This window comes from Gaeumannomyces tritici (genome assembly GCF_000145635.1).
Source record: "Gaeumannomyces tritici R3-111a-1 unplaced genomic scaffold supercont2.5, whole genome shotgun sequence".
NCBI lineage: Eukaryota > Fungi > Ascomycota > Sordariomycetes > Magnaporthales > Magnaporthaceae > Gaeumannomyces > Gaeumannomyces tritici.
Genome location: NW_008804549.1, coordinates 3,436,649 through 3,461,777, shown reverse-complemented (window position 1 = coordinate 3,461,777; position 25,129 = coordinate 3,436,649). Strand labels below are relative to the sequence as shown.

Sequence of the window (25,129 nt, the reverse complement as noted above, 5' to 3'; positions counted from 1 at the left end):
GCATTTTGATTGGTGTCGCATGCGACGACTCCACATTCGGCTGAGCTCACCCCTGTCGCAGAACTGAGGACCCCACCATGACCTATGACGAACCTGGAGAGAGCTTCATGGGAGAGCTGGAAAACAGAGGCGATAGCTTGAACAAACGATTTGAAATCGACCTCCCTTCTTTTCAGTTCTGCTCGTTTCTTAGAGTCTATTGAAGAAAATACGAGCCTCACAACTGTGCTTCGAAAGACTATCTGGTTCAACTGAAATTCAAGCATTTCACTTGCGCCTCTGAACGCTCGATATCAAACCGAGCCAAAAGCAGACCTTCCCAGCAGGGACCACACGCAACCGAAGACGACAAGGCAGGCAGAACCCCGGACATGTCCTCCGAGGCCCTCCCCATCTCGCCGGGCCGCTTCGCCGAGGCCATCCGGGACCTGCCGCTCGCGAGCCTGCACCTCAAGGTTCTGGAGCTGCGCAACTCCATCGCCCACCTCGACTACTCCAACGAGCAGCTGCGGCCCTTTGCCGAGGGCGTCGCGCCGTCCTTCGGCCAGGACCCGGCCGTGCCGTCGGTTCCGGACCGCGACTGCGCCGACGCCATCGCCGAAAACGAGACCGTCATCGCCCGCATGGCCGAGCGCGTCCGCCTCGTCCGCGCCGAGGTCGAGCGCCGCGGCTGCAGCTGGGCCGAGTTTGAGGAGTCACCCGCCAAGGAGGAGGAGGAGGAGGAGGAGGGCGCTGGTTCTACCGCTGCCGACGCAGAGACTACCACGCCCGCTGCTGCTGCTCCCGCCGTCAACGGCACGGCCGCCGCCCCCCGCGCCCCCGCCGACACGAGCGGGCTATCCGAGGCGTGGCGGGACGGCACCATCCAGATGGGCGTCATCAGGAACGGGCAGATCCACATGGACGGCGACGCGCCGCCGCCCGCGGCCGCGCGGCCTAGTGCGGGCGGCAGCCTGACTGACGAGCAGCTGCGGCGGGCGCTGGAGGAGCGGATGCGGCTTGCACAGGAGGAGGGCCAGGATGATACCGATGGCGCGGGCCTCCATCTCTAACCGTTCTCTGCACTACTCTTCCGCCTCCTCTTCCGCCTCCTCCTCTGCTCCTCTTCATTTGCTGCTGTTTACGAGGTGCCGGCGTTTTGCGTTGGAGTAGGGACAAGGACCTGCATTTCCCGAGGTCGGGGCCGCTGAAGGCTGGAGACAAGGGCGTGATATTGTCTAGCCCATGTTGAAAATCACACCATAAATACCCTATATGGTTGTTCAACCTGAGCGAGCAGCCTTGGCACGATGGATATCTAATCTCCAAAGTCACCAGCGGATGTCACCCGCGGAAGCTGCTCGTTGGCTTGGCCATTCGAAACATGGTTATGTTTTCGGCCGTCGTTTCCGTATTCCAAAGTCCCGAGCCGCGTTCGGGCTAGCGCAAAGTTCCAGATATGGTGCCGCTGAGGCTGAAGATGCAGAAGGATTCCAGCTAGTGCAGCACGACACGCCCGGCGGCATACCTAGAGTCTCGGGTTAAGAAAGGAGGACCAAGCCGTGGCTGGGCGATATTAAATTATCAAAACAAAAATAGAGAGAACCAAAACAATGACATGGCGAGATTTCCAAGAAAGCAACTTGTATCCATCGCAGCCCGACTCAACCCATGCCTATGCAGCTTTGATCCAATGCAGAATGCAAGACAAGAAAGGAAACTAATGCGAGAATCACCCAAACCATGGAGCCCGACCAGAATATTCCAATGACATGGACCGACACGACCTAGTCGGTGGGCGACGGCCGTTGCGCCCGCGCCTGGGCCACGGTGAGTATGTTGGGACCAGTGCCGATGCCCGTGACGGTGCGGACGGCCCAGTGCATCCAGCTTTCCGTTTCGAGCTGGATCTTGAGCTCGTCTGCCCGCGCCTCGACCGCCTCGACCTGCCGCTCAAACTCGCCCACCCCATCCTCGACGTCGGCCACCTTGGATGCGAGCGAGTTGACTTCGTACTCGAGCCGCTGTGCCAGTCCTTCCACGTCGCGAACCGCCTCTGTTGCCCGCGCCCGCTCTTCCGTCAGGAGCTCTGTCGACTGTCTGCTAACCAGCTCGTACGCCTCCCGGAGCTGGTCATAGAGGTCCCCTAGTTCGTCCCGCTGCCGCCCCAGCTCGCCGTCTAGCGCTTCCACAGAGTCGACCTGCCGCGCCGCCCAGGGCTCCGTAGACTGTCGCAGTGCTGTCACCTGGGCTAGCAGTGCTCGCGCCGCCTCGGCACCGCCCTTGCTAACCACCAACGCCGGTCTTTTTTCTCCGTTCGCTGCCGGGACTGCTGTCCTGACGTCATCCCCGCTGCCTGATGCCGCTGGGGCCTCTTCCAAGAACTCCAAGATCTCCTCCCACCGCAGCACCACATCCTCCGCCACGCTAAAGGATAGCCTCCGGGGCCAGCGGGCATCGTTGAGTGACCGGTCGTCCAGCGAGACGCTCGCGAGCGCCAAGCTGTGACGTCGCTGGAGCCACGAAGGAGGGGCTTCGTCGGGGCGCGCAAAGGCCGCGAGGTGTTGTTGGCGTGCCACTAGGTACACTTCGCTTTCGCCGGCTATTGACCCGCCCACAGACGACTCGTTCATCGGCACACCGCCTGCATGGTTGCCATCCCGCTCCGGTGGAGGCGCTGCTGCCGGTCCGGTCGCCGGACCATCTTCATGCGGCTCCTCTGAGCGCCTCGAGTCTGGGACGGACCCGGCGTTACTGGGCGGCTGCTGGCTGTTGCGGAGGGCGCTGGAGTATTCTTCTGGTTTGTTCTTCCATGTAAAGGCACGACCCACCATGGCGGGGCTGGAAAGACTGGTGGCGCTCTGAGCCAAGCTCGCGATGCTGGGGCTCGTATACCCCGCGTCGGCGGCTTCGTCCCTCGAGGGCCGCGCCTGATGTCCGCGACGGCTGCCACCGACGGCGTCACGTATACGACCGAGCCCGGAACGCGCGTCACTAACTTTGCCGCCCACCCTCTTGAAAACAGTCTTCCTCAGCGCATCCTTCTCATTTGGGCTGTTTTCGGCCGGTCCACCAGTCGCGACGCCAGCAGAGCTTGGGCCTGGTGCCGACTGCGTCGTTTCAGCCGTGGCAGACTCCTCCTTGGTCCTCAACGTCAGCTCGTCGTCTGCAGGCATCGTACGCACGCGTTTCCCGGTCTGCGCCCCTCCCGGTGTTGCTGTGGTTGGCGTGGACGCGTCGTCTCTGCCCCCGCCAAACAGGCCGTTACCCATATCGCGGTCAGCATGGTCCTGCGTGGGCCTCTTGGGCTTCCCGTGCCAGAGCCACTTGGCCCGCTCGCCATGTGTGAGGCTGATGAATCGGTCAAGGTCCAAGGTCTCGATATCGGCCATGTTGCCCTTGTCGCGGCCACCCGAGACCATACCGATGACCATCTCGCCTCTCTTGCCTCCGATCTCGGCAACCGTGGACTTCACAGCGCGCTGAACACCCCAACCGCCCTCGCCAGTGGCGGCCTTGGCGGTGACGCTGTGTAGCTTGAGGAGGGTCTGGCGGTCGAGGCGGCGGGTGCGCTCGAGCTTGAAGGATTTTTGAAAGTAGTTGATGCCGCGCTTGGTGCTCTCAATATCAAAGACATCCTTGCCAACAGGGGCGCCGTACCAGCTCAGGCGCTTGCGAGCGCCCATGAGGGTGCCCAGGAGGGCGGCGACAGTGGTGGGGCCCAGGATTCCGTCCGAGGGCTCGATATTGAAGTATTCGGAGCCGATTTCGGTCCACCAGTTGTTAACGGCGGTTTCGGTGACGTCGCACAGCAGGCCGTCTACATATTCCTGCTCGATCTTTCCAAAGATGAACAGCGCGGCCTGACACAGCTTGACGAGTTCGAGCACGGCCTGGAAGAAAGGGATGCGGTCACTCGTCTTGTATAGCTGTAGAAACTTGGCTTGCGTGGCAGCTGTGGGATCCGAGAGCGTCATGCCGGAGCGGCCGGAGCAGCCCATGCGCTTGAGGTCCTCGTTGACGATGAAAACCTCGCGGTGCTTCCTGATGTCGCCGTCGGGCACGGGGATGACAGTAAGGGCGGACGGGAAGCTGCTGAGATTGGTAACCATAAGTTCGCCCAGTGACGTCTCCTTGGGGCGGGCGTGGTAGTCGTGAATAGCCCTGAAGTACATGCGCAGACGCGGAGACCAGTCCCTCTCGTCGGCGGGGATGGACATGACGCCAACGACGACAGAGTGCTTGGGGTCGCCCGTGTAGGTGACAATGACCAGCGTTGGCGACCGTCGCGAGCAGGCCCACTGCTCAACGAGGTAGAGCTCGTATCCGGTGAGGACGGCGCGCCTCTCGACCACAGAAACCGCAGGCTCCTCCTCGAGATAGCGGAAGGCCACGGGGTCGGGGAAGACGACATGGCGACGAGGGGTGGCGCCGAGGTTGCGGCCCGAGGTGGAGCTGTCGGAATGCCTTTCTGATGGCCTCTCGGGTGGCTTCGTTGGGTCGCTAGCGACCGAAGCGGCGCTCAGGGCCGAGCCGGGCGCGGGAGACCAGGCGGCGGTGGCCGGCGTGGTGGCATCGTTGTGGGTGGCGTGGCGAGGATCGCGATGGGGGTCAGCGGGTGGTTGTCTCTGGGCGGCCGAGCCCTCGTCGTCTCGGGGGTGGTGGCTATGTGGCGGTGATCGCGGGTTGGAGTTTGGCGGGGTGGAAAACCAGAAGGACATGACGGCGGCAAGGGACGGGCGGTGGCGGTGGCGGAGGGCGGAGGGCGGAGGGCGGAAGGAGCAGCAACCGGCCACCAGGTTAGCAGTGCTGGGACAGCGGCCTCGCGGTGGTCCAGGCGAGGTCGCGCTCCGTTGCTGCGGCGGGTGGGTGTGGTGCAGGCAGTGTCTGCGACGATGGCTCTAAGGACAAAGGAGGCCGCATGGTGGGACTGAAGCCCAGGAGACGAGCGAGGGTTGGTGTTGGTGAGAGGCGTGGACCTTGGCGATGCTGGGCCGATGTTAGTACCAGGGATTTGCCGACGCCAAATGAAGCCCGAACAGCGCAGCACCAACCGACGTGGGTACCTTGGCGACCCGACGGGGGTGGGCATGCATCAGCTCGCTGTTGGCGACTGCACGTGCGGCGCCGGTGACGACAGGCAAACCAGCAGCCTTGTGCCTTGTGATGGATTTAGTAACCTCCTTGGTGGTGGGTAGGCCGCCTCTCAATCAGTCTGCTAGGCCAGCGAACCAAAGCAGTTAAGTCGGATTGGCGACGGTCGCATGTGACGGCGTCATACCGCCCTCAGTCATCACAGCGACAGTGACTCCACCCTGCCTCGGCGCGGTACCACGACGGCGGCCGCGCTGCCAAGCGGTACCTGGAAATATGACCGACTCTGGTCTACCTGAGGGGCACAATTGCATCCAAGATTCTACAAGTTTCAGACGGGGCGAAACAAGAATTGGAAGGAACAGAAATAGAACAAGGAAAAGGATCGCAAATGTAGAACAAGTGCTGAGCAAGATAGTATCGAACAAACAAGACCCCTGCTAACCTGAGGTCAGAGTGGGTACAAATGGATAATGGATACGTCTAGCGGAGTCTAAATGAACTGGAGCCGAAAGTGTGCATACCTACTGCCTCCAGAGACGACAAGACCTCTCCCTCAATTCCGCCGCTGCAGGTAGCACGCCTTGAGCCAGCCCACCATAGCGCATGCCTCCTGCTGCATGGCATGACATGGGCGGAAACTGTGAGCTGCCACCACTCGGGCAGCACGGACTTTTCACGTCCCCGCCAGGCCGACCTGACTGATCAGTCTCCTGCACCAGTCTCCTGCATCAGTCTCCTGAACCCAAACACAGCCAACCCGCCGCCCTCCTCCGTCTTCGCCCCTCCACAACGCTCGACTGCGTCCGACTGCGCTCCAGTGCCCGCCCCAGCTGCAGAACCAACCTACCTATTTGTCTACCTATTTGTCTGACTACCTGTCTACCCATTCTTCTACCTACCGACTTTACCTAGATATCCCTACACCTTCGAATCCGCCTGCCTAAGCTGGAGCCGCGACGGACGGCGCCCAAGCCAGGCCCCTCGCCATCATGGCGGACAAGCCCAAACCGGTGGATGCTATGCCGCAGCTCCACAAGGACATACAGACCCTCGCCGGAAAAGCGCGCCTGACCGAGGCCGTTGCCGACATCGACGACCTCATACAGAAGCTCACAGAGGCCAGACAAAGTGTTGCCGGGGCCAAGGATCCTCACACAGCAACTCTTGCCCTCACCAAGTTGCAAAACCCGGTCAAGGAGGTCTTTGACCGTATCAATGTCGATCTGCGGAACGTGTCAAAGGTCCAGAGGGACCTCGGGAAAGCACTTGACAAGGTGGGCTGCTTCTTTTGCCATCGCCCCTGCTGCTCCTCGCTTCCGCTCTATTTACTGATACTGTCCACCGGCTCTTGTTTCCAGGCGCTCCCCGTCACAAATATTCCCACCGACCACGATGCCATGGATGACCAAGCCACCCTGATAAACCGTGCCATCGCAATGCATCTCCTGCGCGAGGGCCAGTTCTCCGTGGCCAGCACATTCATTGCCGAGTCGCGGAACGCTTCAGCACACCAGCGGTTGCGTGCCCGAGATGGAGACCAAGGTGCTGAGGGCCGTGATGACAGCAGTCAAGAGACCGATATGACGATAGACTCGGAGGTGGACACCAGGCAGGCCGATGAGCTCGCCATGTCGCTGCAGTCCCAAGAGCTCCAGGCCAAGTTCGAGAACATGTACCACATACTTCAGGCGCTACGGCGGCAAGACCTGGGTCCTGCGATCGACTGGTCTCGCTCCCATTCGACCGAGCTCGAGTCGCGCGGCTCCAACCTGGAATTTGAGCTTTGCAAGCTGCAATATGTTCATCTGTTTGTGACGGCCGGGCCCGGTGCCGCGTACGAGTACGGCCGCCTCAACATGTCTCGCTTCCACGACCGACACCTGGTCGAGATCCAGCGCCTGGCTGGCGCTCTCGTCTATGCCCCGAACCTGCCCGACTCCCCCTATGCCTCACTCTTTGACTCGCCCACCGCCTTCCTTGACGCCGCCAACTCCTTCACCCGCGAGTTCTGCTCCCTGCTCGGCCTATCGGCCGAGTCGCCTCTGTATCTCGCCGCCACTGCCGGCGCTATCGCCCTCCCGCGGCTGGTCAAGTACATGAACGCCACCAAGGCTCACGGCGCAGAGTGGACCACTGCCCACGAGCTCGCATTCGAGACGCCTCTTCCGCACTCGTTCATGTACCACTCGGTCTTTGTCTGCCCCGTCTCCAAGGAGCAGACGACGACGAGCAACCCGCCCATGATCCTGCCCTGTGGTCACGTGCTCGCCAGGGACAGTCTGAAGAACCTGATCAAGAACGGTCAACGCTTCAAGTGCCCGTATTGCCCGGCAGAGGGAAATATTAAAGACGCTCGGCCTGTCATCTTGTAGGACAATGGGTCCAGCAACACGGCATACGTGTGCTCGGCACCCAGTGCCAGGCAGCGTCCGGAGCCCATGCTAGGTGCTTGGGTTGAGGTTGGAGAGGACCATGACGGCACCGAAGCGGATCGCGAGCCAGCAGCCTCCAACGGCGGCGCTGACTATGACGAAGGCTACGAGTTGGGAGAAAGCCAACACGAGCGGGGTAGAGCGCTCATGGTTAGTAGTCCGTCCGCGCCGGTAGCTCCAGCTACAGGCAGCGAAGACGGTGAAGACGACGGCGGCGGCAGCGACGACGTCAGTATCACAGAGGAAGACTTTCTCTGGCATGCGTTGCAGGAGGAGGCTGCGTTGCAGGAGAATGGGTTGCAGGAGGTTGCGGCGCTCGATCCTTCGGATAGTGGCTCGTCAACGATATCGAGGCCGACGTCCCACGACCGGCGATCGCCTTCTCCCCGAGAGTTGCAGCCGAGTCAGCCGTTTACGCGCCGGAATGCCGTAACATCCACTGATATCCTACAGCTTTTCCCCGATGGCGAGGATGGCCGCCTCGCCTGGAGGGTGGTTGCGAGCCATGAGTGGGGCTGACGCGTGGCAAGAGGGTTGGGCTGTTTGCCTATCATCTGTGCGCGTTCGATTTTCATCTTTGGCCTTCTGACGCGCCTACGACTTCTCGCCGGAAGCACTGGACAGATCAGCTTCTGCGCGCCCTCTACCCACCGTGCTGGTTCGCGCACACATTCAGTCACAGCAAGAACGTAGTTGGTTTAGCGTTCTAGGCAGTTTAATCGCGATTGCCTGACTCGGTTTTCTTCCCGCGCGCGTTTCTCTGTCCCTCCTCTTCTTCTCGCTTGCGACTCACTTAAGCGTCCGATAGCTACATACATACTCGAGCGCAAGTTCATGTCTGCTCTACCTAGACTTTCTCCGCTCCACTATCTTCCGACCATGATTGGGTCGATATTTGGTTCACGTCTCAGTCGCGGAGCCATTCTCTAGCTTGGAGTCAGGGCATGGCTGGTGTCTAGATAATCGAATCAACGGTTGAACCAAAAAGAAGCTTGGATCTGCCGCCTCATTTTTTATTCAGTGTGCCTCAGCATACAGGCCCAGCGTTCCCGTCAACCATAAGCCTTTGAGCATGTTCTGTAATAAATAGGACCCGGCCCGTGACCGAGGTCCCTCCCAGTGTGGAAATGTCAACGGAGCGTGTTGTACAGCCAGGCTCTGCCGACCTCGTCGCTATCGTACGCCCATCCGAGCGCAGACTCCGCCGCCTAGTACCAGCCCCGCGCCCGACTCTTGTTTGTGCGCGCGTAGCCACGGATGCCTCTGCCATGTCCAAACAAAGTATATATGGCGAGGCCATCGTCCAAATCTGCCACCATCACGCCGGTGTGCCCCCACTGATGACGCCGATGTAGGCTATGCAGTTGTCCTTGACCTTGCCCCATTCCGTGGTGACGGAGCCCACCGACGCGATGAAGACCTTGGGGCTCGACCAGACGCCCACAAACGTTTGGATGTTGATCAGGTTCTAGGCGATGGCGTCCCAGATGGTGATGACCTTGGCGACGGCATCGGCCACTTTCTGCAAGGGCTCACGAAGGCTGATAGGGGGGTTTGGGCAGGCATGTCAGTCGGGTGGTCATGCTTCGGTCGCGAGCTCTTCTCAGAGGCCGTCATCTTTTGGGTGATGGGTTGGAACTTACACTGTAAGGTTCTTGTTGGTGGTATCGGCGGTGTTGGCTGCGCTCTTGAACCTTTCGATGGCAGCGTCGATCTGGTTTTACCCAAGATTGGAGGAGAACAATCGAGATCAGCCAACATATTCCCCCGACGAGGAAGACAGGAAGGGGAATGAGTGGGAGGAGGCATCTAATGGATTTTGAGGGACTCACGCCTGCAAGGCTTGTCAAGTCCTTGATTCCCTTGTACAAGAGATATCCACCCGCGCCGATAGCGAGCAGGCCTAAAGTGCAGAAAGAGTTAATAACTGTTATACCCGGGGAGCCGAGGAGTTGGCGGTCATGGAAAGAAAGAGAGAAAAAAAAGTCCCAAGGGCCAAGCCTACCGTAGGGCATGGTAAAGGCGGCGATGGCGAACAGAGCCAGGGCGCCAAAGATCTCGAGCACGCCCATGACGGCGGTCTTTGTGTACTGCCCGCGCTGCGTCTCCAGCGCGTTGCGGGCGCTGTCGGTGCCCTGCTTGAACTTGTTGATTTCGTTCTCGAGGTTGTCCTGGCACAGCTTCCACTTCTGGCCGAACCTTGTGTTGTCTTGGTGCTTGGCATGTGGGACAGAAAGGAGACTCACGGCCTGGAACCGGAGAACAATGTCACGGATCGTCAGGTTGTCCTTCTCGTCCGGAGTGTCCTTGGTCTTGAAGGGGTTCAGGATCTGCAGCTAGTCTGTGTAGGGGGCCTGGAGAACGTTGGAAAAGGTATGGATGATGCCCTTGCATTCGCCAGCCAGCTTCTCCAGGGCTTCTTGGACCTCGGTAGGCGGTCTAAAGAGAGCGTTAGTACCGAGGCACGCACAATGTCGGTGGAGGGAAAAGCCACTTGCCCTAGATAGTCAATCATCTTTTCTAGATCCTCTTGCGCCTTCTGGTCGTCATCGGCAGTGGTGCTCTCTGCTACCATAGCCTCAGACATGAACTCGGACGGAACAGCCTCGGCCTTGGAGGCTATCATCTGGGACGTGAGAGCTGCCGTGTATCTGCTGGCCACCGCCGGCGAGCTCGCCAGTTTCCTCATAACAGACACCTTTCGCGGATCTATAACAAGTCTGTGTTTTAAAGCTATGAGGTTAGTAAGCTGCTCAACAAGTAAAGCCAGGGGGGAATGGAAAGTCAGCATAGGTTGTCCATGTCTTTCGTATCCCTAGACAGCCATCTCTTATCAGGCTCGTCAGCCTGGAACTCACGCTTGAATAGGTCTGCCTTCTCAGCATTCTTGGCATCGATCTGGCCCGCATACTTGGCCACGACAGGGCCAACAGAGTCCGCCAGGCTTGAAAAATGATAAAAGAATTGTATGTCAGTGTTATTCGCCTGAGTACGAACTATGTTAGTGGAGCTCACTTAGAAGGGGTCTGCGAGCGCGCTAGGGTGCTGGTAACAGTAGCATAGCCGATGAGGTTTCGGCATGGCTGCTTTTCAAAATCGGTCCAGGCCAGGAAGTTGGACTGCCCTCTAGAAACATCTGGCGAGTGCTTCCGAGACCGGCAGCTGCGATCCTCTTGTCGGCCTCGCTGCCAGATCCGGCATTCTCGGCCGCCTTGAGGTTCTCGAGGAAGGGAAAAGAGAATATGTCGGAGAAGGAGGAGGTGGCCGAAGAATAGGAGCTAGTGAAAAGGGTGAGGGCCTGATCTCACACCCTCTCCAGCTCTCAAACCCAGGCCAGTTCCCTCCCAAGCGCTCCTCAGACAAAATCCGGACTGGACTCCTGATCATTACTTCAAACAACTCTTCAACGCATCCCTTACCCCTCTTCTTAACCCCTCTATCTCCTCCTTGTCTCATTTACCCCCTCATTTATAGCTGATACCTCCTCATACTAGCCACAATGCCCAGCGCAGCACCTGCCGAGTACAAGACGCTGGCCCCTTACGGCTTTGAAGGCGTGGGGGACTGCACCATCAACCTACAGACGGCGCTTGAGTGTATCAGAGATATCAAGAGCAACCCCTTTGTGGTTACTACTGCGGATGGCAGTTCCTCACCGTCCGAGTCCGCTTTTTCTCAGCTTAATTCTGCCTCCACGTCCGTCAACACACTTTCCGCCACCCCCGTTGAAGCCTTCCGCTCATGTTCGGCGTATGCAAACGTCCTTACAACCCTTGCCCCGAACGCCTCGGACTCGGACGCGTTCTGTACGGCTCTCAATGGCGCAGTCCAGGCGATCCCCAAGATTGATCAAGGTGCCGCTGCAGAGGCCGCCAAGGTATGTTGCGATCGACGATTATTGCCGGTTTTCTCAGCAACTGATGACGAGACACCATAGTCTGCGCAAGGCGACATCGCCAATGCCAGTGGCTCCATCTCCTCGGCGGCAGTGTTGGCCAAAAGGATCAAGCTCCTCCTCGCCGCCACCATGACGGGGAAACCGCCCAAGCCGAACCCTTTGGACGGCGTGAGCCTGCTGAGCGTCGTTGTGGGCTGCTTCAAGCCCATCACGGGCGACCTAGACATCGCCAATCCCGGGTCCCAAGCCAAGTTGCTCTACCTTAGCGGCCCGCCTTTGGCCGACATCCCCCTTCTTGCTGCCCGCTTTGCTTACCTAACCTTATCCTGTAACCCTCCGTCCTGGCTCCCTGCCCCGCCTTCCTGGTATGGTCGTAGCACCTCTGGGCCTCTCTGGACCCAAGCCAGGCAAGCCGGAAGTCCTGCCCTGAGAAGGGGTAGGAGGCACCAGCCAACCTAGCGCCCACCAACCTAGCGCCCACCAACCTAGCGCCCACCACCAACATCGGAAAATTTTTCAACAAAAGCATCTCATCTCACTTCCGATGCGCACACTCCACACGTCAGGCTAATCCAGGATCAAGGTAAGTAAGCCATCTGCGTTCCCTAGTTTTAACGAATGCATCTATATTGACAACTAGCAATCAGGACTCCCGCCATGGCCGAGTCTCGTTTTGAATCGGAGCAGTACACGTCCGAGGCATTCGTCGAGAGTGTGGGCGCAGTTCTATTCCGTCTCTCTTCCCGGGAGGTCTGCGTGCTTCATATTCTGGAGCGTGACGAATATGTGCTGGCCAAGGGACGGCGCAACTGCGGAGAGGCTCGCCAGGTAACAGCCCTGCGCGAGGTCACCGAAGAGACCGGCTTCGCCTGTCGCCTCCTTCCTTTGAATATGCACACTCGTGCCCCGCCAGCGGTGGAAACCGAGCAGTTGGACGACCAGGCGCGCTTTTACACCAGTATTTGCGAGCCTTTTACCCTACAAGTCCGCCGCCTCGGTGAGAGTCAAATCAAGCTCATTTGGTGGTTTGTCGCTGCCGTGGACGAGGAGACGCCAGCAGGGGAAGCGCCCGAGGGGGACAGATACGCGGTGGAATTTCACAACTACACGGAAGTTCTGGACAAGTTGACGTTCCAGATGGATCGCGAGATGGTCAAGAAAGCCATCGAACTCGTGGAGAACACATACACGGAGTCAACCTGATGTGGTAGAATGTTCTATCGTCTTGCGTCTTGTAGTTATCTCCTAGCATCCGAACTCCTCGAGCCTCCGTTTAATCATTCACGGCAAACCCTTCACACCACGCTAGCATTCCCCGGTACCAAGCCCTTGCCCTCCGAAAATGACATCAGTGTAGAGATGGACTCTGAAAGTGGTCCATTATTGTCCAGCACGAGATCTGCGTACGACCGTATGTTCATGGCGCCCCTTTCCAGTTTCGCCCCGTCGTTCCTGGTCAGTTGCTCCAAAGGTACCAGCGATCTCTCTCGTCGCTGGCTCTCGCATGCGTCAATGAACACGATCTGGAATTTCTCGCCTAGCCACAACTTGAGATGTTTGGTGACGGAGTCGCGGTGGAGGCTCTCGATGGTGAGCAGCCGAAGCCAGTAGTGGCTTCTCTGGAACCGGTCAAGCTCGTGGAACAGGTACAGCGCTTGCTCCTTTTCCGACATGTCGTAAACTGACAGCCCGAGCGCCTCACTTACCGTATTGTTGAAGTAGGCAATCTTGGCCCGGAATGCCTGCTTCGTCCCGAAAATGGCGCAAAAGGCTTCGGCAATGGTGCTTTTGCCACACTCGGAGAGCCCGCCGAATGCGTAGATGCCGACCAGATGATGCATAGTCGGTTGAAAGAGCGGATTGGCTGTCTTTTCGAGGAGGAATTTGCGAAGCCGATCCTGGACGCATCCAATGCTGTCGGTTGCGGTGACGTGAATAGTGTGCTGGTATGCCCCCGCGAGCTCTTGTCTCCGCAGTTCAGATTGAAGCAACCGTTGGTACCGGTTGTACCTTTTGTCGTCGGGGCTGCTTTCCCGGCTCATGGTGATTCGAACTGATTCATCCAGCGTCTTCCCATGCTGTATGAGAACTGCCAGGTTCTCTGTTGGAAGACGAAGGCCATGCTTGTCCAGGATTCCGTCAAGGATTCTTCGGGCATTGGCCAGATCCCCATCCTCGTCCTTCATGGCAATGACCGCGACCGCGACAGCCTCGAACATGTTAATGCCTCGATCAAAGACAACCACGTCTCCTTTCTTTCTTGTCGCATTCCGATATCTGCGGGCTAAAGCCCCAAAAATCGTAGAAACAAACTCCACAGGCGTCGAACCCCACCACCACTCCTTCAGGCGACCTTGACGATGCAACTCGGCTATCGTCTCGTCACTGTCGTGAAGACCGCCAATCTTGGATATCGTAAAGTGGGTCGGAAGGAGTTCAAGCTGCGTCGTCTTCCCGACATTGTCAGGCCTGTTGAGTGAGATGGTGAACACCATGTTGCGAAGGAGGGAGAGTGTGCCAAGACAGAGTGCCGCGGTGGATAGCTGGTCAATGAAGACGTCGATTTGCTAGTGTCCTGAAGCTGAAAGAAGAATTCTATCCGGAGAAGAGAAGAGGTAGGGGTTTCCTGAAATTATATGGTGGTAGACCGACCAGTATGCTGCTCATCTTGGTCGTCAAGCGCCACGGCCAACGACCGCTCCGCCTCTTGCCCCCGGCCTAGCTCGGCACTTTTATTCTCGCGAGGCCTTGATTGCCGCCGTGGCACGGGTGAGTTGTTGGCCCGTTAAGTACCGTAGGCAGCAGTAGTATGTTGGGCTACGACCAATGGCCGCGTTTCGCCTCGCGGCCTGGACCCGGCCTGGACCTGGCCTGGTGCCTCCATTGGTTGTCGCCGTGGTACAAGTGAGGCCACGGCCTGACCGGCTACAACCAGCGGCCATGGCTCCCGCCTCGTGATCAAGACCCGGCCTGGCGCCCTCCTAGATTTCCCTAGACATAAATCGACCTCGCAGCCAGCCACGCTCGAACTGCTCAAGTCACCCCATCACGCAGAAACTCGCCTTGCTACGTACTGATGACATCTCCTCGCTTTGATTTCCTCCAAGTGGGGAGGGCGTTCGTTGATTTGAATCGCGTCCCTGCCCTACCAGCCATTCTCGCCATCTTTTTGGGAGGCAGCAACTTATATTCCGCCAAAGGCAACCCCGAGAATCATCATGCCGACTGGGATGGCGTCATTGTTGTTCGCACCAAACTCGATATCTTCACTCTGGTGAACCAGAGACGCCGGGATCTGTTAGCGCTCTTGGGCATCGCAACGGAAGAGATGCCAGAATTCAGCGTGCCCGAACCGTCTTCCCCTCTCTGGGATGAGTTTGACGCTCTCAGAATTGCCGGCTTTACCGAGACACACTCCAAACGGTCTGTTAAGGTACTCAGCCTCGAGTACTTTTGGGGCCCAAAGTCTACACTCAACATCCTATCCTACAAAGACAAGAGGGTATACCCGGCAGACGATCTTGGTACTGCGAAGATTTCTCGCGTACAACAAGCAACTCGACTTCCTTCCGGACTGCTGGTCCTTCACGATCAACTGGTTTACCAATCGCCTCCTACGGCTTGTGTTCATGGACACAAGAGTTCCTCTGCCTCGTTCGGTGTCACTGCCGACCTTATCGTTTCAGGAACTTGCCTTTTCGGCAACCTTTCCTACGGCCGACAAATCAAGAGCCGGATACTGTCATCTTACTCGGCAGCCACCCAAAGGCACGCAACAATACAGTCCTTCGCCAGGCACACGCGATTCTCGACTGACTTCATAGACTGGCTGTCGAAGGAGCTCTCCGATTTGAACCGACTCGACCCTCTCACCCTTCCGCGACCCAGTTGCGTTTGCCCTTGCTTTCCCAAAAACGCGAGTTTCCTCTATGGCACGACGAATACCACACACGAATTGGTTGTTCAGGACTTCTCCGAGAGAGCGAAACGGGTGCCTCTGGTCGTTTTCCATCTTGTTCAGCAAGGGCTGTTTCAGTCACATCAACGGCCACATTCTGTCTTCTCCTCCAACTCCTCCACCTACGAGGTGCTGGTCCCCGCGGTCGAAGGAGATGAGACGAAACTTTTCGCCAAGCAATCACGACACCAACTCCAGGAAATCTCGGGAGCAACAACCGCGGCCATTTACTATCCCCGAATTCATATCCCTCGGCTCACATCTTCTGGTAATCTTCTGTACCCGTTCTTCGACGGCATCACGGAAGCAGAGCTTAGAATGTCTTTCATTCACGGCGGTCGCAGCCACTGGCCTTCACTCGAACTGCTACTCTACACAGAGATGGTGAAAGCAGAAGACACACTACGCGCATACCGGACCTGCCTAGGTGGAATGGAAGGAAAGAAGCAGACGGTACCTCCTAACGAGGGAATCCAGCGCTTCTTAAGATCGCGAGTGGCCGACGACGCGAGGTTTACCGAGTTCTACCGCGACGGATTTTACATTTCCGGGAAATCTATCCCCATGGAAAAATTCCTCGCTCTACCTTGGAAGGTCAATGGCGCTGTCTATCCATCACTGCGCACGCTTTTCCGCAATGCCCTCGAGGTACTCCATCCACAGTCGACTCAGATGCAGACTTGCCCTATCGCATTCGGGCTCGGGGATGCCCACGGAGCGAACGTCATGATCTCGCCGAGTTCTTCACCAGACAACAGCCGTGAGATTATCTATCTCGACCACGAAGTGGCAGGCTTCCACGCCATCCTGCTTGATCTTGCCAAGCCCTTCTACAACGATATCTTCTTCGAGACGCTATACGCGGATATTCTTCCAGCTACAGAGGACATCGCGTATGAGATCGACGAAAAGTCAATCAATGTGAGGTTCACACCTCGGGTTGATGATGTCACCCAAGCTATCTTTGAGATCAAGACTCGGTATCTCCTACAACCGCTTTGCGAATTCGTCCTAGAGTTAGGTGGGAATTTAGAGAGGAACGTCACGCTTTTGTCGAATGCGCTGCTTCTCTGCGCGACACTGACTCGAAACTACGGAGCGTCGTATCCAACATTGTTCATGAATATGGCTACAGGTATCGTCTTGTCAACGGCAAATGACTGGAAAGAGTTCTATTCGTGTTTACGATCGCTTGGATTAGACTCTTAGGCCTGGGGATTCGGACTGGAGCGAAGGGATGCAAGAACGCCGATGCGGGACCGTTGCTGAACGATGCCACGTCCGGAACAAATCAATTCTAAACAGGCAAGCAGCCAAACGTTATGTATTATACAAGCCAATGCTACCAATCTATTTCATTTTTTTAACCTTTCCTATAGTTACTTTTCGAATGTTGTTTATGGGTGTGAGGGGATGAAGAACCTAGGAAAGGTCAGCAAAAACAAGGTTACCTAGTTCCAACACCATTTCCTTCCCGCCCTAGCAGAATTCCTCGACGTGGCCCCCTTTTCACGTCTCGAACAGGCATTCGAGCCGGAATCTGAAGAATCCTGCCAGGCATCTGTTGCCTCGGTTATCCCCAACCTATGGCGCCAATGGCAGCGCCCGGCAGAGCAGACCCATTCAGTACGGCTGAACGCGGGTTTGGCCAATCCAGCCAGGAGGGTCAGGCCGAGCCACGACAACGGCCGCTTCAAAAACTGCGACAAAAGTATGGCTCTCGAAAGGTCATGGCAGATGTGCTTCTCCATCTGAATATCGAGCTGAGCCTTGATCGTATTCCACACAGGACCATGCTGGCAATGGGTTTAGAGAACCCTGATGCCGGTGTTGACAAGGCGCCGCCCCCGGCGCGCCGACGATGCCTTCGATCGCGCGAGGGCCATACGGTCCAGCTAGTCGAGGCCGATACCCTGAAGATCACGGGCGATCACAAAAACTTCAACTTTGGAATACAACCCTGGCAGAACAGTCACAATTCGATGACGCCACGGCTTTTGGGTTACGGATGCCCACGTTGAGAGGCTGATAGAATTTGAGATTGGAAGGCTCAGCAAGTTGGCTGCGGCAGATACACCAGGGAGTAGTCAGCTCAGGCAAGGTGGGCAAACACCTTAGCCAGGACGGGCCATGCACCCCGGGTCTGAGCGACTTTAAAATGCCTTCATAAATAGGAAGCCGTAATGGCCGTGATAACATAATGCAAATAAGACGCCACGCCACTCCACGAGTGGTTGGGGTTTCGGGCTCCCGCACATAGTAGTAACCACTAATCACCTCCCGAGTTCGATTCCGAGTCGGGACGCTAGTTTAATTCGACCCTAATACACGTCAAACTCTCGGCATTGGCCCCCGCGTCCAGCAGGAGCCGGGTGACGTCTTCGTGGCCGCCTGCCGAAGCCGCGTAAAGGGCATTGCCGTAATAGCCCCCCTGCGCGTTAACGTCGGCCCCCGCGTCTAGTAGGAGCCGGGCAACGTTTTTGTAGCCGTGTACCGAAGCCGCCTGAAGGGCGTTGCCGTAGTCGCCCCTTGCGCGTTAACGTCGGCCCCCGCGTCCAGCAGGAGCCGGGCAACGTTTTCGTGGCCGTGTACCGAAGCCGCGTAAAGGGCGTTGCCGTAATTGCCCCCTTTGCGCGTTAACGTCGGCCCCCGCGTTTAGCAGGAGCCGGGCAACGTTTTCGTAGCCGTTTGCCGAAGCCGCGTAAAGGGCGTTGCCGTAATTGCCCCCCTGCGCGTTAACGTCGGCCCCCGCGTCCAGCAGGAGCCGGGCGACGTTTTCGTGGCCGTTTGCCGAAGCCGCGTGAAGGGCGTTGCCGTAATTGCCCCCCTGCGCGTTGACGTCGGCGCTGCCTCCTGCTAGAATAACGGTGACTAGCTTTCGGTAACCACGAAGCGATAATACGTAAAGGAGTCCTGCATCCATATTACGCTCCAAGTATGAATGACCGTTGACCGTCGAGAAAAATATCTTCCACCATCCAAACCAGTTATTTCCCATGCGCAGCCATCGTGCAATCTCCTGTTGCATTGTCTCTCCGGACAGCGCCTTCTCTGCGTGGTCGAACATATAGCTCGCTGCATACTGCAGAAATGGATAGTCCTTGCTTAACTGCCTTATATGCTGCTCGCTAGTTAAGACAATGTCTAGTTGCTGGATAAAGGATCGGCAGCGATCCCACAGTTTCCCGTGGCTGGCACTGATCGGGTCTGGTTCCAGCGTCGGATCCAGCGTCTGCAATCTCTTGTTCCGAAACAGGAAGTCGTTAACCGATAAATGAATGAATTGCACAGACTTTGGGTATCCTATTCGCGCCTCAATGAGGCCCTTGGACGAGGCGGTGATGCGTCGTTGGATGGTGGTCATGGTGATCTTTGATCGGTTCCACGGCCCACTGTACTCCGGAGCCGTTCCCGCTAGCTCGGCGAAAAAAAGCTCTTCGGGATTCAGCGGCCGCTGACTGAGCAGTACCCACTGGAGCATACGTATCGTCTCGGCCTTATTCGGATCGTTTTTGCTTAGGAGCTTGTTGAACACCTCCTCGAGATTGGCTGGCACCTCCTCGAGTGCTTTGTGCATGGCCTCCAAACGGCCGTCGTTGTAGGCTCGGTTGAGCAGCGACACCACAATAACGACCCACATGAAGATGCCGCCTGCTTTCCTCCAAACCTTGGCCTTAATGTCGTTATCGTGCCCTTCTAGCCTCCGTTTGATATATGTAACAATATCCATTTCGTGCTCTGCGCTCGCCTCCACGGTCAACTCTAAAGTCTTCCTCATGCTGACGTTGGGATAATGGCGGCTGGAAAGGCAGGTCCTTAGCGTAACACCGACTTGGACGGCATTAATGCTTAAAATCTCAAGGAAGTCGACAACATCTCGAACATCTCGGTTGTCACACTCGTCGAGCGCGTCGATAAGGAGGAGGAGTGGCTTCGACTGCCGCTTGTTGACCACCGAGCGTATGAAATCCTCCAGTTGTGCTCGTGACCACGCCCACTCCCCTTCCTTACACACCCTCTGCTTCTCGTAGATGGGGAGGAATCGTTCGTACAGCGTGTCGTCTTTGTCGAGGAGCTGGTATACGATCGACCGCAGCATGCCTAGAGGCGTCTTTTCGAAAATTTCGCCTCGAGCATTGAAGAAATATGTCACGATCAGGTGGTCGTCGAAAACCTCCTCGCAGTGGCGCAGAGCATGCTTCATCAGGGTCGACTTGCCCGCGCCCGGTTTGCCCTTGATCCAGAGCACACCATTGTGGGCTGGTAGGTCGGCGCGGTCGCGCCATTTCCGGAACTGGGCGGTGTCGAACAGCCAGTCGCATGTGCCTGGATACGCAGGAGCTATATCGTGCTGCCGAGCGTCGATGTCGCTGAAGCCGAGAGAGCGGAGGCAGGCTGTGCTCGTTAGCCGTTAGTTTTGCGGCGACTTTCGGGTAAAGGAGGTCCTGATGTGATGAGAGTGTGGGATGGAAGTTAGGCGAATGGCAGTACGAACCTTTTTTTTCCGAAGAACGCGTAGTAGCCTCGTCGACCTGGGGGTTTTCATGGGGGGGTCCTGAGCAATTAATGGATACAGACCCATGGATCGTAGCCCCGGGAAGGTGGATGCCGGGGCCGCCGCTATTGTTCACGGTACCGCCAGGCGCGTTGATTTGGTCGCGGCCGGCGTGCGGGTTCGAAGGATGCCCCTCCATCGTCCCCGCTTGCTCGCGGGGCTCGGCTCCCTAACCGCAGAGTGGCAGGCTACTTTGGAGGGCGGGATTTTCTTAATCGAAATGCCAAAGGATGTGTCCCGTACTTTGATATAGATGTTCAAAAAAGGCACGGCGGGGATCAGGATAAAACTAAAAGTGTGCATGGTCCTAGATATCAAACTACAGGTTGGGGCTGAAAGCCGCTTCGGTGTTGGCGGGGTGGGAGCCGTCGTCGCTGGCACGGCTCATCGCTAGACGCATTTGCAAATGGCGTATTTTTGTTTCCTATTGGGTCCTTTATGCAGAAGGCGGCGCGCTTGAAGCCCAATATCACACCGCCTGCAGCTGAGTTGGGTTGGATGCAGAATGCTTACATGGTGAGAGATTTTCCGGCACTTCCTGTTTTATTTAGTTCCAAGCTTCTCCTTCGCTTGCTTTTCGCGTACGATCCGTCAAACAAGAGCCATCAGAATCCAGCCATTTAAACCATCAAGTCCTCTTCCGTGGAGGGATGGCGGACACGGTCAGCAACTTGTTCGCGGACACGATCAGCGCCGTCGAAGCCGCGGCAAACTACTACAGCTCTGTTAATAATGACAAAAGCCTCCGAGAGGCCTTCCACGAAGCGGGCCGAGGCCAAGGTCTTGTTCGGCAGGCTCTCCAGGCTGCCAACTTGAACCTTGGCGGCCGCAAGCCAACCGAAAAGACCGCAGTGTTAGTTGAGGCGTGCCGCACCAAGGCGAAGCTGTCTGAGGGCATTTTCAAGGAGGCCGCTCAAGCGCCGGAGGGCTCGGGGTTTGACCGTTACAAAGCGGCTGTGGAACAGAACAAGGGAAGCACGGTGGAAGTCCTGACTGTGGGGATGATGAAGGGAATATGTGAACTAGCCGAGGACGATGCGATGAAGGCAGCGATGGAAACCTTGGTTATGGAATTGCGCGACGCGGTGGCCAAGCTGTCAAAGATGGAGCCATCAATGCCAACGGAGGAAGCGGGCCATAACTTCACCAACTTCACCAACCGGGGCCGCGACCAAATCAATGCTCCTAGCGGTACCGTAAATCGCAGTGAAGGCGCCGGCAATCACTTTCCCGGGGCTACTTTCTCTGGGTCTGTGAGTTTTGGCAACTAACCTGGGAAAACGGTTGTTATGGCACGTAGCCCTGGCAGGGCTTGTTTCCAGGCAGGCCCATTTATACACTGTTACCTCAACAATTGCCTTACCTAAAGCAATCGATCCGGACAGGTGCAACGCACAATCTTTCCTTTTTGTTCCTTAATCAGGTAGCTAGCCAATTCAACCAGGAGGGTTGTTGCAGCCCGCCCTCTTCGCCCTCGTTGGTGCCGTGACAGGGTTCGAAGGATGCGGTCGCGGCCCCTCCATCTTGTGGGGCAACTGCGGGGTAGCGTCTCCCGCAGCTCGCGGGGCTCAGCTCCCGATCTGACCTGAGGAGACGTGGCAGGCCGCTGCGGACTTCCAACCCTTTTGCTTGTGGTGTTTTATCGTTGAGAGTACAATTACGGAAGCATGTACGGTGAATCCTGTCGAGATCGTGCTGCTATTATAAGAGCATAACTGGAGACTAGGCTGACAAGAACTCCTAACTGCAAGCGGAACGGCGCCCTACGTAGCAGCTGGCTGTCCAGGCAATACCCGAAAGTGCCCCGATAAGCCGGTCAGCTAGCACGGAATACGCAGAAAAAGGGAACCAATGGTGTACTGGGACGTATCCTTCTGTGTCTTCTCACACTCCGCCGCTAATATTACGCCTCTTACAGCCGACGCCGAAATGCATAGCGAAAAACTCATCGGGCGTGCCGAGTTGCCGATCCGTACGGGAGCAGGTTCGGCTAAAAAATCTCACGAGATATGAGTAACTACCCACCCAGTGGATTCTATCCATGTGCTAGGCACTGGGCGGAAACTTCTGCAGCTTTCGCAGGCGTCGCGGCCTATGCGGATAGCGGCTTTGCAATTTCAATGGTAGCTCTCTGCGGTAGGCTCCATTCGGGTGCATAATGAGAGCAAGTTAGGGCCGTGGCTGTGGCACCGCGAGTAGAATAATAGCTTGCCGCCAGCCATAAACAACCGTCGTGCCCTAGCTACCCGCACACGTTCCTCCGTTTCGCGAGCGTCTAACAAGGCACGAGTTAACGCGTCAAGGCCATCCACGGCTTGGCGACAAACCAGTCATTGTTTCATTCCGCCAGGCACGCCGTCAGGGGCAAGGCGCGACTTTAATCTTTTGGTATCGACTGAACCCACCTTGCTCCGACCATGTGGGGACTGCTACGGAGGCTACGGAGGCGCAACACCCGGCCCGTTCCGCTTGCATTGCCCAACTCAGACTCCAGCTCCGAGGAGTTGCCGACCGTCCTTTTCCCTGAGGGAATCAAGGTTCTGTATGGCGGCCCCGACGCCGCGATCGACATCTGCTTTGTCCACGGCCTAAACGGCGATCGCGAGAGAACCTGGACCGCCGACCGACAGTCCGCGCCCTGGCCGAAGACGCTCCTCCCGTCCAAGCTCGAGGACGCCCGCATTCTCGTGTACGGCTACGACGCGTGCGTCGTGCGAAAGGGCGTTGCCGCCTTGACCCGGCTGGTGGACCATGCTGCGAACCTCCTTGGCGACCTGACGTCGGACAGGGCCCGCTGCGGCGCGTCGTCTCGCCCTCTCGTCTTCGTCGCCCACAGCTTGGGTGGCCTCGTCTGCAAAGAGGCCATCCTTTTATCGCGGAACAACCCCGAGCCCCATTTGCGCAGCATCTTCGAGCACACCAAGGGCGTCCTATTTATGGGCACCCCTCACAGGGGTTCCTGGCTGGCGTACTGGGCCAACTTGTCCGCTTCGGCGCTGGGCCTCGTTAAGTCTGCGAACAGGTCGCTGCTGGCGATCCTGCAGCCGGATGATCAGCTCCTTGAAACCATCCAACGCGACTTCTGGGCCATGGTGCGCGAACAGCGTGAGGCTGGCAGGGCTCTTGAGGTCACATGCGTCTTTGAGGGGCTGCCCTCGTCCGTCTTAGGAAGAACTGTCACGGTCGTGTCTAAGGAATCGGCCACCCTTGAGGGGTACAGTTCTTTCAGCGTTCACGCCGGTCATCGCGATATGGGGAAGTACAGCTCAGCCGAAGACAACGGATTTAAGAGGCTGCTCGGCGAGCTGACAAGATGGCGAGATCAAGCAAGGGATTCGGCGGCTAGCCAGCCTCCGTCGACAGAAGCACAGATCCACGGGCCAGTTGGCTCATCTTTCTATAACTATGGCGGCGACCAAGTCAATGCGCCTGGTGGTACTGTGAACACCAGCAAAGGCAGTGGCAACCAGCTTCCTGGGGCTACTTTCTTAGGAACCGTGCATTTCGGGTAGCGCGAGCGCTTGACGGTATGGATGAGATTGCTATAAAGCGCTTGGCAAATTAGATTCGTTTCATTGCCTTTAATATGTCTTGCTATCCGGTTGAGCCGACTGTTCTCATCAAGACCGTTGTCACGGCACCAACGAGGGCGAAGAGGCCGGGTTGCAACAAACCCTCCTGGCTGTATTGGCTATCTAGAGTTGAGGAATAAATGGAAAGGCTGTGCGTTGCAAGGCTGGGCTCCATTAGTGGGCCTACCTGGCACCAAGCCCTACCGGGGCTATGTGCCATGACACTTATATAGGTTCTCCTTCAGATAAGCCTTGCACGCTTCGAGCTCTCCCAAGGACATCTTGTACAAAGGTGAGTATTTAAGGTCCTTCGGGTCGGTTCCAGGATCCAGCTTTATCCGGTGGTCAACGCCTGATCGCAACGGGGGCAGTTGGTCGGATTCCACCTTGCTGAAAACGCCCAGGAGGTCGTGATACTCCGGAGGAACCTCCGAGCGAACACGCTGTCGCAAAGCCTCGCCGTCCTGTGGCAAAAGCTCCTCGGGGGCCAGTGTAGCCTGCGCCTCCTCAAGTCTCCGCTCCAGCAACTTGTCCAGCTCACGAAGGCTGGTGCAGTCCAGGTGGGCGCCCTTGTCCTTAGTCTTCATCAAGCCGATCGAACCTATAAAGGCCATGTCGCAAGTATGGTCCTTATAGCCTCGACTCCAAATCCCTCGGCATCCCCACCCAGGACAAGGAAGTTCAGATCATTCCGGGAAAACTACAGCAAACTTGACTCCTTTCCCGCCTCTTCGCCGTCCGGCCCAAGTCAGCCGGCCCAGCGGACCTCTCCCGCCCACCGAGCACCATCCCTCGCACGCGAAATAGCCGAAGAGCTTGTCAAGACAGGCGTCGGCCCAGGAACCTTGACCGAGCAGTCAATACTGCTGCAGCTCTCACTCCACCCCATCAGGGTCATATGCAGCGAGTGGGCCATGTACTCGCTCCTCATGGGCCGCTACGTGAAACTGTTCGAGTACTCGACCAAGTCCCTCCAAAAGAAGATATCCGACATCACCGACATCAACCACCCAGAGCACCCGATCAAACTACTCAACAGCTGGCGCCGCAGGGGGCAGCTGGGCGCCGCCAGGACCAAAGCCATCAAGTGGTTCCTCGAGCAGCACCAACCCCGCGCCGAGGACGGAAAGGACCTGAGGAAGAAGTGGGACGCGCTGACACAGGATGTCGACCACGTGGCGCGGCAGATCGGGGAGTACAGGGGCGTGCTGGAGGGGATGGTGCCGACGCTGACGATGGCGATCCAACTCGAGGACGCCAAGCGGGCGGCCGAGGAGGCGCTGCACGTCAAGCAGCTGACGCTCGTCGCGCTCGTCTTCCTGCCGCTGTCGTACGTGTGCGGCCTCTTCAGCATGTCCGAGTACTTCTCCGTCCAAGGGGGCCGCACCTGGCTCTACTGGGCGGCCTCCGTGCCCTTGCTCGTTTTTGTTCTGCTTCTTTCGCTGTCTTGGGTCCGTCCAATGTGCGTTAGAATATGGAGGTCCACACGAAAGGTGTTTTTCGGCCCAGGCAAAAAAGAAAGGGGTAATTAGCGTATCTGGAATTATGGAAAAATGGCCAAAAACGGCAAAAACATACAACACCGAGGATTCCCCAGTGGTCACCCACCTGAGTACTAGTTCAGCCCTCACTGGTTTG

General features: G+C 57.4%; 12 protein-coding genes across 13 annotated transcripts; 8 read left to right on the top strand and 4 right to left on the bottom strand.

Moving 5' to 3' along the window:
- The first annotated feature begins 76 nt into the window (after positions 1-76).
- GGTG_10123 (hypothetical protein) lies at positions 77-1,669 on the top strand. Its single transcript, XM_009227987.1, has one exon. The coding sequence runs from the start codon at positions 372-374 to the stop codon at positions 1,050-1,052; it is 681 nt and encodes a 226-aa protein (XP_009226251.1). The 5' UTR covers positions 77-371; the 3' UTR covers positions 1,053-1,669.
- GGTG_10122 (hypothetical protein) lies at positions 1,408-5,283 on the bottom strand. The gene has a single exon (XM_009227986.1). The coding sequence runs from the start codon at positions 4,698-4,700 to the stop codon at positions 1,767-1,769; it is 2,934 nt and encodes a 977-aa protein (XP_009226250.1). The 5' UTR covers positions 4,701-5,283; the 3' UTR covers positions 1,408-1,766.
- Positions 5,284-6,065: 782 nt separating this feature from the next.
- Positions 6,066-7,448, top strand: GGTG_10121 (sporulation protein RMD5; the record flags this gene model as incomplete). The annotated part of the gene is made up of 2 exons (XM_009227985.1): positions 6,066-6,350; positions 6,435-7,448. 2 exons carry the CDS (start codon positions 6,066-6,068, stop codon positions 7,446-7,448), a joined length of 1,299 nt encoding a protein of 432 aa, XP_009226249.1.
- A 66-nt stretch (positions 7,449-7,514) lies between these two features.
- On the top strand, positions 7,515-8,027 carry GGTG_10120 (hypothetical protein; the record flags this gene model as incomplete). The annotated part of the gene is made up of 1 exon (XM_009227984.1): positions 7,515-8,027. One exon carries the CDS (start codon positions 7,515-7,517, stop codon positions 8,025-8,027), a length of 513 nt encoding a protein of 170 aa, XP_009226248.1.
- A 436-nt stretch (positions 8,028-8,463) lies between these two features.
- On the bottom strand, positions 8,464-10,438 carry GGTG_10119 (hypothetical protein). Its single transcript, XM_009227983.1, has 6 exons — positions 10,367-10,438; positions 9,979-10,228; positions 9,514-9,838; positions 9,341-9,411; positions 9,152-9,222; positions 8,464-9,049 (listed from the first exon to the last, which is right to left on the bottom strand). Exons 2-6 carry the CDS (start codon positions 10,195-10,197, stop codon positions 8,977-8,979), a joined length of 759 nt encoding a protein of 252 aa, XP_009226247.1. The 5' UTR covers positions 10,198-10,228; positions 10,367-10,438; the 3' UTR covers positions 8,464-8,976.
- A 459-nt stretch (positions 10,439-10,897) lies between these two features.
- GGTG_10118 (hypothetical protein) lies at positions 10,898-12,609 on the top strand (the record flags this gene model as incomplete). Its single annotated transcript, XM_009227982.1, has 3 exons — positions 10,898-11,385; positions 11,446-11,842; positions 12,047-12,609. Exons 1-3 carry the CDS (start codon positions 11,008-11,010, stop codon positions 12,607-12,609), a joined length of 1,338 nt encoding a protein of 445 aa, XP_009226246.1. The 5' UTR covers positions 10,898-11,007.
- GGTG_10117 lies at positions 12,584-13,665 on the bottom strand (the record flags this gene model as incomplete). Of its 2 annotated transcripts, XM_009227981.1 has the most annotated exons (2): positions 12,584-12,899; positions 13,113-13,665. In XM_009227981.1, 2 exons carry the CDS (start codon positions 13,623-13,625, stop codon positions 12,702-12,704), a joined length of 711 nt encoding a protein of 236 aa, XP_009226245.1. The 2 variants fall into 2 exon arrangements, with proteins under 2 accessions (XP_009226245.1, XP_009226244.1); XM_009227980.1 differs by having other exon boundaries at positions 12,702-13,625.
- An 817-nt stretch (positions 13,666-14,482) lies between these two features.
- On the top strand, positions 14,483-17,385 carry GGTG_10116 (hypothetical protein; the record flags this gene model as incomplete). The annotated part of the gene is made up of 3 exons (XM_009227979.1): positions 14,483-16,385; positions 16,851-17,091; positions 17,154-17,385. 3 exons carry the CDS (start codon positions 14,483-14,485, stop codon positions 17,383-17,385), a joined length of 2,376 nt encoding a protein of 791 aa, XP_009226243.1.
- GGTG_10115 (ankyrin repeat domain-containing protein) lies at positions 17,363-20,058 on the bottom strand (the record flags this gene model as incomplete). The annotated part of the gene is made up of 3 exons (XM_009227978.1): positions 17,363-17,867; positions 18,006-19,759; positions 19,860-20,058. The coding sequence occupies 3 exons, from the start codon at positions 20,056-20,058 to the stop codon at positions 17,670-17,672; spliced, it is 2,151 nt and encodes a 716-aa protein (XP_009226242.1). The 3' UTR covers positions 17,363-17,669.
- A 322-nt stretch (positions 20,059-20,380) lies between these two features.
- GGTG_10114 (hypothetical protein) lies at positions 20,381-21,460 on the top strand. Its single transcript, XM_009227977.1, has one exon. It carries the CDS (start codon positions 20,570-20,572, stop codon positions 21,188-21,190), a length of 621 nt encoding a protein of 206 aa, XP_009226241.1. The 5' UTR covers positions 20,381-20,569; the 3' UTR covers positions 21,191-21,460.
- Positions 21,461-22,336: 876 nt separating this feature from the next.
- On the top strand, positions 22,337-23,431 carry GGTG_10113 (hypothetical protein; the record flags this gene model as incomplete). Its single annotated transcript, XM_009227976.1, has 1 exon — positions 22,337-23,431. The coding sequence occupies one exon, from the start codon at positions 22,337-22,339 to the stop codon at positions 23,429-23,431; it is 1,095 nt and encodes a 364-aa protein (XP_009226240.1).
- Positions 23,432-23,639: 208 nt separating this feature from the next.
- Positions 23,640-25,069, top strand: GGTG_10112 (hypothetical protein). Its single transcript, XM_009227975.1, has one exon. The coding sequence runs from the start codon at positions 24,115-24,117 to the stop codon at positions 25,021-25,023; it is 909 nt and encodes a 302-aa protein (XP_009226239.1). The 5' UTR covers positions 23,640-24,114; the 3' UTR covers positions 25,024-25,069.
- Positions 25,070-25,129: the final 60 nt, after the last annotated feature.